At 43.8% G+C, this 14,506-nt stretch overlaps 1 protein-coding gene across 5 annotated transcripts; it reads left to right on the top strand.

Annotated features, from left to right (window-relative positions):
• Positions 1-1,707: 1,707 nt before the first annotated feature.
• Znf24 (zinc finger protein 24) lies at positions 1,708-14,506 on the top strand. Of its 5 annotated transcripts, none has more exons than XM_050135000.1 (4): positions 1,708-1,841; positions 4,664-5,170; positions 5,888-6,032; positions 9,331-14,506. In XM_050135000.1, the coding sequence occupies exons 2-4, from the start codon at positions 4,751-4,753 to the stop codon at positions 9,867-9,869; spliced, it is 1,104 nt and encodes a 367-aa protein (XP_049990957.1). In that variant the 5' UTR covers positions 1,708-1,841; positions 4,664-4,750; the 3' UTR covers positions 9,870-14,506. The 5 variants fall into 5 exon arrangements, with proteins under 5 accessions (XP_049990957.1, XP_049990962.1, XP_049990961.1 ...); XM_050135005.1 differs by having other exon boundaries at positions 1,749-1,812; XM_050135004.1 differs by having other exon boundaries at positions 1,757-1,823.

The raw sequence follows: 14,506 nt of genomic DNA on the forward strand, positions 1-14,506 counted from the left end.
CAGCCATGATGGTGGAGCAGTAGCTGAGTGCTTACATTTGACCCACAAACAAGAGGCAGAGAGGGACGGAGGGAGGGACGGAGGGAGGAGAGACTAAAGGTGTGAGCCACCACTGTCTCCAGCAAGATGCTATGTCTGTGTAAGTGTGGTGGAGACAGAAGAGGCTGTTGGATCCCCTAGAGCTGCGTTACACTTGGTTGTGATCTGGGAACTGAGCTATGGGTTCTCCAGCTCCAGTCTGCCCCAGTTTGACTAGATCTTTAAGAAGACCAGGGATATGATTCTAGAAAGAAGCCCTCATACTAGGGCTTGAGAAGACAGTTTTCTAAAGTGAGTGCCTTCAAAGAAGAGGTGCTGCGAGGCAATTCCCACTGGTCCCCACTTTAAAACTGAGAATGGAATCAAGAGGCGAAGCAGATTACAAAATGCCACATTTTTACTTGAGTATGTTTTTTTCTTTTTGTTTTTCAAGATTAATTTGCTATAAAATCTCTTAAAGAAACAAAACAGTATGCTCGAAAGGCGGCAGGGAGCCGCCAAGCTGGATCCTGGCTGGAGGCAAAAACGAGTGAACTGCTGGACAAAAGCCTCAGCAGGGGCTGTGGGAAGGTGAGCGCTTGCTGTGTGGCCGGCTGCTTGTTTACTGCTCCCATTCACTATCCCAGCAGAGACCAGTACACTTCGCAGAGGCCCTTTCCCAAATGAGACAATAATGCAAAGCTTGGGATCTTTTAAATGTTCTGCAAGGCTTTCCAAAACAGGGCTCTTTTGTGCCATTTCTGAGACTTGACATGTGACCTAGCAAAGGCCGCAATGTGACCAGCTCGCAATTCATTGACTTATTCAAAGAAAATGTACTGAGTTTTCTGTGTACCAGCCGGCATCCTGAGACTAGGTAGGGGTGCTGTGGAATCCAGGACAGAGACGACTCAACCTTCACAGTACTTTCAAAGCAAAACTATGTAATGCGATCACTTCTAAGAATGCCCCTAAGCATGTGGGGACCACCTGGAGAAACGAACATTGCCCAGAGAGGCTTAGGCTCCACAATAAGCCCGAGTCATAGTCAGAGGGGGAAAAGCAAGCAACAGACCATAGTCGACCTGCCGGGCAGTGTAACACATTTTGGTGTCATAGTTAAGGTAGCTGAGATACACTGGACTTTAAATTGGGGAATGAGGCGCTCCGAGTGATTACACCTGCAGCTGCTTTGGGGCATGAAATAAAAAGCATGCGTCGATTCTACAAATTCCCCGTGACTACTAGCCGAAGTTCGCAGCTAGTCTCACTTGTTTTCTTTGATAACTTGACGTCATTTTTGTAACACAGCTAGTGGGAGACAACAGTTTGAGCCATGTTTAGGTGCAAACCTTCCTACTTTCGGCCCTGAAGCGAGAATAGTCAAAGTTCCTGCACTATAGGATGTGGGGGTAAAGAAGATATACACTTGAGAGAGCGACTGTGCCAGGCTTTCAGAAATGTTCACTTCCCTTAGTTACTTCAGAGGGCTCCTACGAGGAGTATGGGGCTCTCGGGAAACTGCCACCCACCTTCCTCTTGCTCCCCTTTCCTTCTCGTCGAGTGGAACACAGAGCAGAGCCCACTCCGGCAGAGGCGCAAGGCCAAGCTCGGCTTCAATGCGGCCATTGTCATCAAGCCGCACCTCCCCCGCTTGCCGCGCGTCCCCATGGCAACTCGGGGCTTCGTCTGCCCCCCCATACCCCCGCCCCCCGTCCTGCGGACCGGAAGCCGGTCGCGCCGGGGGCTTGTGGGAAGAGGCTGTGAGCGACGGCGCAGCGTCTGCCCGGGACGGTGAGGCTGCGGTGGGTCCCGAGCCAGAGGTCAGCGGCGTGCGGAGCAGGGTTCGAGCAGGGGCGCGGGGCGGGGCGGTCGGACAGCGACCGGCGTCGTTCGGCGTCTCGGGCGTGCGCGGAGAAGGCCGCGGCGGAAGGGCGGCGGCGGCTTGCCGTACTTCGGGTGTCCGCAGAGACCCCAGCGCCCCCGTCCTCGCCGTCATGTCCTCCCCTCCCCCACCGACCGGTTTTGTTCTATTTCGAGGCTCTATCGGCTCGCGGGGGGTTCTGGGAATCGCTCAAGCCGAGGTGGGATCCGGTGGTTCTCGCGCACGGCCTTCTGGGATTTGTAGTCCCGCCGGTGCAGGACGGAAGTGCCAGTCCTGGGTGGTGGGGTTTTGTGGGGCCTCTGCGGCCCTTCGCGGTGGTTGCTGGGAAGAGGACATCGGCCAGAGTTACTGGGGCTGGTTGGGCTCGGCGCTGTGAGGCGGGAGGTCTTTGAAGACCAGGATCCCGCCAGGTGCTCAACGGCGTTCCTCCTCGTCCCACGAGCCTGGTGCAGTACAAAATAGGAGAAAAAGCAATTTTTCTATTACGTAGAAATGCTTGAGCCGTTGATAGGGTCGGGTCCAGGAATAGGAACAAATAACTTGGATTTTGCTCTCAGGCCATCATTCCACTCAAGAATATTTAACGAATCTATATGGTCTTTCTGTTTGATACGGTGTTTTCTGATTCTTTGTCTTCACCTTGACAGGTTTCAGTAAGGTTTTCTTAAGTTTCTGTTTTTTATATTCTTAGCTCTGATAAATAAATAGTGGCTGTAAAGGTTATTCTTCCTCTATTTTGTTTTTTTCTTTCAAGGCAGGGTTTCTCTGTGTAACTCTGGCTGTCCTGGAATTCGCTCCATAGACCAGGCTGGCTTTGAACAAGGAGATCCACCTGCCTTTGCCTCCTTAGTGCTGGGATTAAAGGCGTGCGCCACCACTGCCTAGCTAAGCTTATTATTCGTAACGTGCTGTGAACCGTGACACTAGTATGATTTTGCAAATACTAAAAGGATGAGAAAATAGCTCACAGATTTCCCCAAAGGAAAAGCTAGGGGAAGCTATTTAAGGAAAAAGACTCCAGGCCACCTTGAGAAACTGAGTGCTTTTTCCCATAGCATTTGCTTCAGGGAATGAACTGTCGCTGTAAGTTTAAGTGCATGTATGGTGTGGTGGATGCCCAAATGCCATTTGCTTTTTATGCGAAATAGTTTCTTCCCCAGTGTTATGTGATCGTTACTGACTTGTATAAAAGTGAGTCTGTGGCAAAAGCCAGTAGCCCAGTTAGCTTTGCTATGGTAAATGAGAACAGTCTTGTTTCACCTAGGTGCTGGACTTAGAGGTTGAGGACACCAGAGCCAGCTACAAGTGGTGAACAGAACATTTTCACAAACATTTTGTTTAAGGGGTTCCTAAACAATACTTTTTTTTAACTTTAAAGAAATAGTGTGTGTTCGTGTGTGCGCGTGTGTTCACATTCTGAGCAGTAGCTCAGCAGCAGAGCAGATTTGTACGGTACTTATATACAGTCTCTAACCATGGGGGTGGGTGCGGACAGTCGACCTGTTTCCTTATCCAGATTTGTGAAGACAAAAAGAAAAGTGGGTATGGGGCTTGCTCCAGCCTGACCCCCGTGCTGGACCCCAGATTCTGCACAGAAGGGGAACGAACCCTGCATGCTGTCCTCTGCCTTCCACACTGGCTGAGATGTACAAACATAAGATCAATGTCAAAAAATGTTTTAAGTGTCCTACAGTTCTGAATATTTAGCTTTTATTTTATGTATATGTGTACCATGTGTTGCCTGGTGCCTAAGGAGGCCAGAAGAGAGTTCTGGGGTGCTGGAACCAAATCTGGGGCCTCTCCAAGGGCAATAAGCCTTCTTACTTGCTGAACCAATTCTTCAACCCCAAGGGTTCAGAACATCTGGAGAACACTGCAGTCGACGGAGTCTTACGTGGGTTCTTTGGGTTATTAATTTACCTTCTGTTGACTTCATGTCACAGGCTGGCAATCTTTTTCTGGAAAGGGCCAGATAGTAAATATTAAGTTGCTTTAGATCTTAGCTGAAATTGTCGAACCCTGTAAACTCTTCCATCATTGCCTGAACTATGATTAAATGTAATGACTTATAGATACAAATTTAAAAAATACAGGGCTGGAGAGATGGCTCAGTGGTTAAGAGCACTGACTGCTCTTCAAGAGGTCCCAAGTTCAATTCCCAACACCCACATGGTAGCTCCCAGCTGCCTGTAACTCCAGTTCCAGAGAATCCAAAACCCTTACACAGATACACATATAGGCAAAAACCAGTGCACATAAAATAAACCATTTTTTTATTTAAAGTATTTTTTTTAATTTTATGTGTGTGTATGTATATGTGTGTGTAGGCCTGCACGTATCATGTCACACTTGTGGAGGCCAGAGAATAACAGAAGTAAGTTCTCTCCTGTGGAATGCTGGTGTCAGATCAAGTCATCAGGCTCGGCAGCAGGCCTTTGCTAACGGAGTGGCCTTGCTGGCCCTAGACAGATACATCATATTTTCCTATCATAAAATGTTTCTATGCCTTTTAGCAATTTAAATTTTTATACTACTCTTACTATGGCTAGTGTGAATTTTTACACTACCCTTACTATAGGCAGCAGGCTAGATTTGGCTACCTGTCAATGTTTCAAATGTTTCAAATTTCAGTCAGTGTTTCAAATTTCAGTCAACTATTGATTGAAAATTTTAATCTAGTAAAAACATTTTTTTTTCTGCTGCTTTCAAATATCTTGGGGTATTCGGTAATTTATGTGTCTTTTATTTCTTACCCCTTAGGAGTACCTTTGAGGAAAGGAGAGTATTTCTGTGAGTACACGGTCTATACCCTGCCTCGGCTGCCTTTCCTTGAAGGATTGTAACAGGATGTCTGCACAGTCGGTGGAAGAAGATTCAATACTTATAATCCCAAATCCAGATGAAGAAGAAAAAATTCTGAGAGTGAAACTAGAGGAGGACCCTGATGGTGAGGAGGGATCGAGTGTTTCCTGGAATCATCTCCCTGACCCAGAGGTTTTCCGACAGCGGTTCAGGCAGTTTGGATACCAGGACTCACCAGGTCCCAGAGAGGCTGTAAGCCAGCTCCGAGAACTTTGCCGCCTGTGGCTCAGACCAGAGACACACACTAAGGAACAGATACTGGAGCTGGTAGTGTTAGAGCAGTTTGTTGCCATCCTACCTAAGGAGCTACAGACTTGGGTTCGAGAACATCACCCGGAGAATGGAGAGGAGGCAGTGACCGTGCTAGAGGACTTGGAGAGTGAACTTGATGATCCTGGACAGCCGGTGAGCATGTTTGCCCCATTTTTTCCAAGTCAGAAACACTCAATATAGCAGTGGGCAACCTGCGATTAACTTCATTTGACTAAGTTAAATTGTGTCTGTGCCTCCCTCCTGTTCATCTGCCACTCTGCAACACCTCTGCTGCTCTGTGGTTGGAGTTTTCCTTGTGCTGCCAAACAGCTCCCAAATGAAGACACGGAGACATTATTAATTATGAGTGTTCCACTAACTCTTTTAACTTCACCTGTTTCTGTTCATCTGCGTTGTGCTGCGGGGCTTTTTACTTTTCTTTTCATTCTGTGTGTCCTACTTTCCTGCTTCCTTCCTGTCTGGCTGACTGGCCCTTGGTGTTTCCCTATCGTTTCCTTTTCTTCTCTGAGCCTAAATCCCTCCTCCTACTTACTCTCCTGCCCAGAAGTCCCTTCTACCCATACCTCCTCCCTCGACGTTGGCCATTCAGCTTTTTATTAAACCAGTCAGGTGCCTTAGGCAGGCAGAGTAAAACAGCAGCACATCTTTACGTGATATAAATAAATGCTATACATCTTTACATAGTTAAACAGATGTTCTGCAGTGGAAACATGCTACAGTCTCTACGTAGTTAAATATTCTGCAACACTGCTCTGCTGTCTAGAACTTTGTATTGCATTTTTTTTGTGGTATCTCTTATGTGCTTAGTATCAAAATTCCTTCTCAGCCAAACTAAAACCTTGTTTTCAGGTTTCTCTCCGCCGGCGGAAACGGGAAGTGCTTGTAGAAGAGATGTCTCAAGAAGACGCTCAGGGATTACCAAGTTCGGAGCTTGATGCTGTGGAGAACCAGCTCAAGTGGGCCTCCTGGGAACTCAGCTCTCTGAGGCACTGTGGTGAGGACCAGAACTCTATGGGGCCGGCCTTTCCCAGAGTGCTTTGCTTGTTTTTTGGAGAAACACTTTTAAACTGCTGTTTAGAAATTGCCATGCTGTGAAGAGCCTGACTTTCCTGGTGGCCGACTCAATGGCCTCGGGAGTTTTTACTCCTCGGTTTTAGCATCTCTAGCTTTTCTTTCATGACGACTGCCCATACTGGGGCTTCGGCCTGCCTGACTCTGCGCCAGTGCCTGTAGACCATGCCTGATTCACACAAGCCACTGCTTGTCTGCCGTCTGCATTGTGCTCTCTTGTTCTTGGTCTCCTGCCTAACTGTGTTAATATGGTGAACTTACCGGAAGTCTCCTTCAACCTTTTTATTTTATTACTTGAATTACTTTATAAGATTTCAGCTATTTCTGTTTTTTCCCCTCAATATTTTACCCCTTTTTAATTAAGAAACTTTCCCCCCATATTTTTTAATATTTATTTATTTATTTATTTATTTATTTATTTATTTATTTATTATGTATACAATGTTCTGTCTGTGTGTATGCCTGAAGGCCAGAAGAGGGCGCCAGACCTCTTTACAGATGGTTGTGAGCCACCATGTGGTTGCTGGGAATTGAACTCAGGACCTTTGGAAGGGCAGGCAGTGCTCTTAACCTCTGAGCCATCTCTCCAGCCCCCTTCCCCCCATATTTTAATTTATTTTATGTGTATGGGTGTTTTGCCTTCATGTGTGTCTGTAGCATGTGCGTGCTAGGTGTCCTTGGAACTCAGAAGAGGAAGTCAGACCCCCTGGAGCTGGAGATACAGATGGTTGTGAGCTGCCCCGTGGGTGCAGGGGATTAAACCTGGGTCCTCTGGAAGAGCGGACAGTGCTCAACCACTGGGCCATCTCTGCAGACCCCTTAAGAAGCTTTTTAAAAAGATCTTTTAAATCAAAAGGATGTGTGCTTGTGCATGAGGATGTGCATGTGCGTGCAGGTCTCAGGGCAGGGGAGAGCACGGGATCCCTGGAGCTGTTGGTGGGTAATGAGCCCAGTGAGGGTGCAGGGAGCTGAACTCGGCTTTTTTTCAAGAACTGTATGTGCTCTTAACCACTGAATCATCTCTGCAGCCCTCTAGAACTTAAAAAATAAAAAACTCAGAAATGAGATGAGGGTAAACTCTTTACTTTTTCCTAAGTATTCAAACTAGGCTCCCAAGCTATAATATGACTTAAATGCAGAACTATCAAAGTATAATTGTAATAATTCAGATTTTTTTGTTTCCAATATTCTGGCACTTAATGCTGTGTACTTGTTTATATGACCTAGGATACTAAACTTGCTGTATTGGCGTTTTGTTTGTAGGAAGTTTGTTTGAGAGTGCGTCAGTCTTTGAGGTAGATGGAGATAATGTTGGTTTGCCACACATGAGGACATGAGCAGGTTTTCTTCCTGTGTGAGAGGATGGTACTGTAAATCAGACCTGAGGCAGAGGTGCGATCTGCTCACTCCTGTGGTTTTCCCTAGCTCGTTGGATGTTGTTCAGTGTGCTCTTCAGAGGTGTACTTTCATGGGTCAAAGCTGTTCCCTTCCTAAATTTTGGGATGGCTTTCCATGGTTGGCCTCATTTGAGCAGTCTAGCCGCTTTCACGTTCAGAGAGTTCCATTTGTTTCATGTCACGCATCCTCACTTGCCCTTCATACTTGACTTTTCAAATAGCTAAGCCGGGTTGACCCTTCGGGCCCTTGGGTCTCCCTCCCCCCTGCTTTCCCGCTTATTTACCCGTGGTGGCTTCCATCTTTGGCCACTCTCGAGTGCTGCTGCTCACCGTAGTCCCTGTTACGCAGTGTGGCCTAAGCTTCAGGGAACTGTGGGTGAGTCTTGCTCTCTCCTCTGCCCATGAGTAGGCAGTGCTGCCACTGTAAAACCAAGGCTTTTTTCTAGACACGTCTCACTCAGATTTACAAGGAACAATGTTTCTGCCTGCTGTGACAAATAGCAAATTGGGGTGAGCTGCTTTAATGCGGACTTTTCATTATGGTGTATTGAAGCTCTGAGTGTCGGCTTTAGTTAACATGGGCTGCCTCAAGCCATCCTTGACTGTTTTTGGTTTTATTTATTCTGGTTTTTTTGTTTTGTTTTGTGTTTTTGTTTGTTTGTTTGTTTGAGCCTTTGTCTCTGCCTGGTCTGAAGATGCCTGCCTCCTCTGGGTGCTGGAGTCTAAGGAATGTGCCACCACACCAGTTCTCGACTTCTTATCAGGACTCTGTTCTGCTTTGAGTTCAGTTTTGATTGTGACACATTAATTTATTTCAGCAGCAGCTGTTGTTTGACACCTTCTTTTTGTTATTCCTTCATTTTGCTATAATCTCTTAAAAACTGTTTCCTAATGGCCGTCAGTTTTCCTCCCGAAGTTTCCTTCAGACCTAGTCATATCAGTTTGATTTTTCACTTTTGTTTTATAACCTGTCACCTTTTTGACTACGTTCTATTTAGAAAATTTTGTGTGTGTGTATTACATGTATGTGTGTATGTATGTGTGTGTATGTGTGTTTGTATGTATGTATGTATATGTATGTCATTTGTTCAGTTGCCCAGAGAGTTCAGAAGAGGAAGTTGGACCCCCTAGACCTGGAATTGTGATGGTGGTTGTGAGCCTCCCAGTGTGGGTGCTGGAACTGAACTTGGGTTCTCTGAAGGGCCATGTGCTCCTCATGACTGAGCAATCTCTCTAGCCCCTATGTTAAATTTAGATAAAACCAGCGCACACCTTTAATCCCAGCACTTGGGAGACAGGGGCTGTTGGATCTGAGTTTGAGGCCACCCTGGTCTACAGAATGAATTTCAGGACAGACAGGGATGCACAGAGAAACCCTGTCTTGAAAAATCAAAAACAAACAAAATAGATAAAATAAAACAAACAAACTAGATCAGATAAGACCTTGTGTGCCGTTAAGTTGTCAGGCATTAGCTCACTGGCCTCACCCCCCTTTTCCTTTATTGACAATTGTCAACCTTATATATTCATAGATGTGTACAGGGTTTTTTTTTTTGTTTGCTTGCTTTTGTTTTAGTTCATGAACAACTTTTTGTTTTGTTTTGTTTGTTTGTTTTTTTGCCAGGCATGGTGGTGCATAATTTTAATGCCAGCATTAGGAGGCAGCGGTAGGCCGAATTAGTCTATACATAGCAAGTTCCAGGCTGGCCGTGGCTACATAGTGAGACCTTGTCTCAACAACAAATAACCATTTTTTTTTTCCTCTTCAAGTTCTTTTCTCTTTAAGTAGGAACTGAGTGATACTTGTATTTTCTTTTATTTCAGATGATGATGTCAGGACAGAAAATGGAGCGCTGGCTCCAAAGCAGGAGATTGCTTCCGCTGTGGAATCTCAGGAAGTTCCTGGCACTCTTAATATAGGTGTTCCTCAGATTTTTAAATATGGAGAAACCTGTTTACCCAAGGGCAGATTTGAAAGAAAGAGAAATCCCTCTCGAAAGAAACAGCACATATGTGACGAATGTGGAAAACACTTCAGCCAGGGCTCAGCCCTTATTCTTCACCAGAGAATCCACAGTGGGGAGAAGCCGTACGGATGTGTCGAGTGCGGAAAAGCCTTCAGCAGAAGCTCCATCCTTGTGCAGCACCAGCGAGTCCACACTGGGGAGAAACCTTACAAGTGTCTTGAGTGTGGGAAAGCCTTCAGCCAGAATTCTGGGCTCATTAATCATCAGCGAATCCACACTGGGGAGAAACCTTATGAATGTGTCCAGTGTGGAAAGTCCTATAGTCAGAGCTCAAACCTTTTTAGACATCAGAGACGACACAATGCAGAAAAACTTTTGAATGTTGTGAAAGTTTAAGAAATTAGGGGGAAACAATGAGCACTCAGGTCTTTTTCTTCAGAAATGAAGACAATTAAAAACATGAAGTGATAAAAGTTTTTTTCCCTGTTGACTGAGAAAATCCACTGGGGGATACAAAAAAAATCTTCATTCATCATTATTATCTCGAAAGAAATGCTGTTAGGCCTAAAAACTGAAATTTTAAATAATTCAGGTATTAATACCTAAAATTTCCATGTGATATTTATATTCTCTTTTCTCCCAAGTAATGAGCTACCTAATTCTTTGTCCCTTTCTTAACAATTTCCTTTTTCAGACAAAGAGTTTATTTCTGTGTTGGTCATTGGAATGTTGTTTTATAAGGATACATACCTTTCTATTTTAAAAGGCAACGTAAGAATTGTAAAATCTAAAAGCCCATCATTTAAAAACATCTTTGAACATTTAGTTTCCTTTTGTTCAGTTTGAGTATATTTGGGGAAACTAGAAGATACAGACTAGTCAAAGCCTCAGTGTTAAATGCGCCTTAAGATCTCAGATGAGTGATGGTGGCAGAATTTTAAAGAGTGAAGGGAAAAACTGGAAAAGTTACACACTGAGGTGTATCCGTTACGTACAGGCATCTTTCCTTAGGAAAACAACAGCAACAACAAAACTGATTTTATCTAAGTTGTGGGCATCTTACTAATGAAGAGAGTTTCCTATGTAAAAATCACACTTGTAAAGTGAAGATAAATGTTACACTAAGGAAGAATGCTGGTGTTGAAAGGCAGATGTAAAATTAGGCACTTAGATGATGTGGCTTTTAGAAAATCTCAAGTCTCACTCATTTTGCTCTCATCCTAGTTAAGGGTATAGAAAACTTAAGGGGAGGGCAACAGTATCAGGTTTGCTTTTCTTATTCCTTTGGTACAAAAGGGTTGAACACCAGGCTAAAGCAGCCATGCATTTGTTACTGAACATTTTACCGACAATGCACTGTGCTAGGTACTGTAATCCTCCTGTCAGCAGGTAGGCATTTGTTCCACTGTAAGTCACAGGGGTTTCCCCGTCAGCATTCCCAGGTCACTCTGAGATTCCCAGAGTTTAGTTCTCTTAGCAGTGTGTTGTGTTTGGAGGGAGGTCAGCTCAGAAAGCTAGCTAGTCAGCTCTTCGCACTTTTCAGAGGTGAGCTCAAGATACCCTCTATTAGTTTAAACAGGTTTGAATCTTAAAAATCCAAATGTAATTTCTAGTAGTATTGTAGTTATAACTACACGTTAAGTTGAATGGACCTTCAAAAATAAATAACTAGGCTATGAATAACTAGTTTTATTAACTGGCAGAATTGATTGAATTGTTTAATTTACAGTCTTAACACATTTTTTAAAAAAACATTAAATGTATTACATTTTAGTAGTAGGATTCTGTGTACCTGGCTAAGAATCCAGGTACTGTGGCTCTACTGTTTAGTGGCAAACTCCGGAAGTTAAAGCATCGAGGATAAGAGAATGTGGGTTTTTTTTTGTTTGTTTGTTTGTTTTTTATGTAAGACAGGCGTCATTACATGGAAAATGATCCACAGGAGGACAAATATTTCCCGCAATTTGGGTTATATCTGGTACTTGGTTGAATTTTAAACTGAAAAGTGAGATTTTTGCGTGAGTTATTGAAAACAGTTCTAAATGCAGTACAGCTGGTGAATGAGGCAGAATGAAGCTTGTTCATAGATTTCGGATAACAATTCTAAGAAACGTGCTTTATAGATTAAGATTTATTGAAGTATAAATATGTAGTAATGCTATAATGTATTTTTAAGTTATACAAGAAAAGTAGGGACTTTTGTTTGGGTCTTTTCTCTGTGGCTGAGAGGAAACACATTAATGTCCAATAAAGCTGTAAACGCCTCTGCTCTAAGGTAGCGTGACCTGGAATCGTGTTACTTATTTGTTTATGGCTGGTCCTTTCCCAGCAGGTTTTTGAGGTGGCACATTTGATGACTGCTGGGATGACAGAGTAGGTAATAGGGTGGAATGCCAGACTTACCAATTTTAGGGGTAGATTTGGTAATGTGGAAGCGCAGAAAAGGCGGTACTAGAGCTGGCAGATAGGTGTTGTCTTGCCGGTTCTGACCCCTGTGTATCTGTTGGGAAGGAAGCTCAGACAAGGGACTGGTCTAAAACCCCTCATGGTAGAAAGGAAAAGGAAAGCAGTGGGTGTATATTTAACTGACTCTGGCTAGGCGTAAGTCTCCACTAGACAGATTAATTTACAGTAACAGGACTCTGGCTAGGCGTAAGTCTCCACTAGACAGATTAATTTACAGTAACAGGTAGTGATTGTCTTCAGAACTGTCCCCACACAGGTCATCATAATTTGGGGGTGCCCAGTCTAATGAAGTAGACATGAGCGGGTGGCCAGCAGTAGCCTAGCCAACACCTTTCTGGTTAACACTTATGTGAAGGCATGCGCACTAATGGGCCCAACAGGCTGTCTGGTGATTTTATAGTCACAGATGTTCCATTAGCAGCCTGTCTTAGATTTGTGTGAGCTTTGGGGAGGGTGCCTGTTCTGAGAGAATGTGCATGCTAAACATGCTTGGAGTACTTAATCATCTAGAGTTGTGGACTAGGAAAACAAGACCCAACAATCTCGGAACTTGTGACTTGGAAATGGCCACTTAGAACTGCAACACAAACCTAGTTCTGTGGATTCTACAAGCCAGTTTGTTTGTTTGTTTGCTTATCTGTCAAGAGTGATGGTGTTAGCCAGGGTGGTGGTGCACACCTTTAATTCCAGCACTCCAGAGGCAGAGGTAGGTGGTTGTTTGTGAGTTCAAGACAAACTTGGTCTATTGAGTGAGTTCCAGGACAGCAAGGACTAGGACTACACAGAGAAACCCTGTCTCAAAAAACCAAATTAAAAAAAAAAGATGGCAGTACAAATTTAATAAACTTGAAAGTTATTAGATATACCCATTTAAATTTTCCACAATGCAGAAACAAAAGATGAAAAAAGACATCAGATTTAGCCAGAAATGGTGGTAATCTGGTTTATTGTCCTTCCAAATTTAGCTCTATACACGTTTAAGCAAACACCTTTAAAATAACAGTCTTGGATTGAGTACAGGCACCAACTAAAGTGCCTTACTCTGCTTTAATCCTCAACAGACCTGAGGTCATTACATAGCTCCATCTACCGCAGAGAGACTGGTTTTCCCTCCCCCACTGCTGTGGGCATTTTCCATAGTTATAGTATTCCTTTGCATTATTACACTCAGTCCATCTAACCCACCCCTACTGATGGGTTTGTAGGTTCTTTATGCACCTATGTAGTTGTTCCTATAGCGCAAATAACTAGAAATGAATTCATTGGGTCAGGAAATACATATTTGACATTTTTGAGGAAATACAACTTTAAAAGTTGGACCAATAACTCCATTAATAGTAAGAATACCTGTTTGGCTGCTCTCCTGGCAGTACTGCAGCCTGAAAAGGTTTTGCTTGTCTTACAGACCAGGTCTTTTTTCATTTTCTTTTTTCTTTGTGTGTGTGCATGTATGTATGTGTGTGTGCACGCGTGCATGTGTGCCTTTATTAGTAAGAAGGAACTTTTTTTGTTCATTGGCTGTTTTATGTCCTGTTTTTGTCTTGTTCTTTTGTTCTAATTATGAAAGTATAAATGACTACATTAACATCATAAACTTAAGAGAGACAAATGTAAGACCGTTTTCCCAGGTCAGTTCCATTTTCTAGTTTACTGTACATCCTAGTATAGTTTGTGCACATTTCCATGTGAATATACAGAAATGTGGACACCCTTTAAATAAACGGGATTATTATGAATTTTAAGACATCTTTGTCTTATATATTCTGGTCTTCAAACTCCTGGAAGGTGGATGGCTGGCTGTAAGGCACTTGTTGCCTGACACTCTCCTCCATCCTCTGACAGATAGCTGTAGAGTCTTCACCTCTGTAGAGTACTCATTGCCCACAGAGCCGCCTTACCCACACTGGACAGCCCTTATCTGTTTGGGAAAAGGAGAGAGAAGAAACCTTCCTATTTGCATTTCCCTGACGAATAGTGAAGTTGGTCATTTATAATTTCCAGAGGATTGTCCATGCTTCTATTGCCTTTGTACTGGGTTATGTGGGTATCTGTGTTCAGCATCTCTTTCCTCGTTTACGGCAACAGTATCCCTTTTTCTTGTGGTTAACCCATTCCATATGGCTTTGGTGAGCACATGACCAGCCACAGTGATTAGACAGCGGGCATCAATCTGAAGCAGGCTAAGGAGAGCGCTCAAGAGAACAGCAACTCCTGGAAAGAAGGCTTTGGAGACACTGGAGACCCAAGGACGACGGGAGCCTGCATTTTTCCTATGTGGAGAAAGTCTCCGAGGAGAAACTCAGAGGCTAGCAGAGATGGTGAAAAACTAAGTCTTGATGTCATTTTTCTGGAGGCCCTAGATCCAGTTGTGCCTAAAGCCTGCCCTACCTCTGGACTTTAAAGTTTGTGAGCCAATAAAGTCCCTTTCTTATTTAAGATAATTGTATTTGTCCTGATTAATATAGGGTATTTGTATTTTCTTGTTGATTTGTAGAAAACTTGTAGTTTTAATTCTAGATTCACACATATAAGTTAATAAAATTAGCAATGGCCTTTTATAATTTGGA

The sequence above is a fragment of the Alexandromys fortis genome, unplaced genomic scaffold (genome assembly GCF_014885135.2).
Source record: "Alexandromys fortis isolate MF-2015 unplaced genomic scaffold, M_Fortis_MF-2015_v1.1 scaffold_25, whole genome shotgun sequence".
NCBI lineage: Eukaryota > Metazoa > Chordata > Mammalia > Rodentia > Cricetidae > Alexandromys > Alexandromys fortis.

Excerpts from the sequence above, each read along its gene's own strand:
- Znf24 (XM_050135000.1), top strand. The coding sequence starts at position 4,751 with ATGTCTGCACAGTCGGTGGAAGAAGATTCAATACTTATAATCCCAAAT. Across the intron at positions 5,171-5,887 it reads TTGATGATCCTGGACAGCCG|GTTTCTCTCCGCCGGCGGAA; the intron begins GTGAGCATGTTT and ends CCTTGTTTTCAG. Across the intron at positions 6,033-9,330 it reads CAGCTCTCTGAGGCACTGTG|ATGATGATGTCAGGACAGAA; the intron begins GTGAGGACCAGA and ends CTTTTATTTCAG.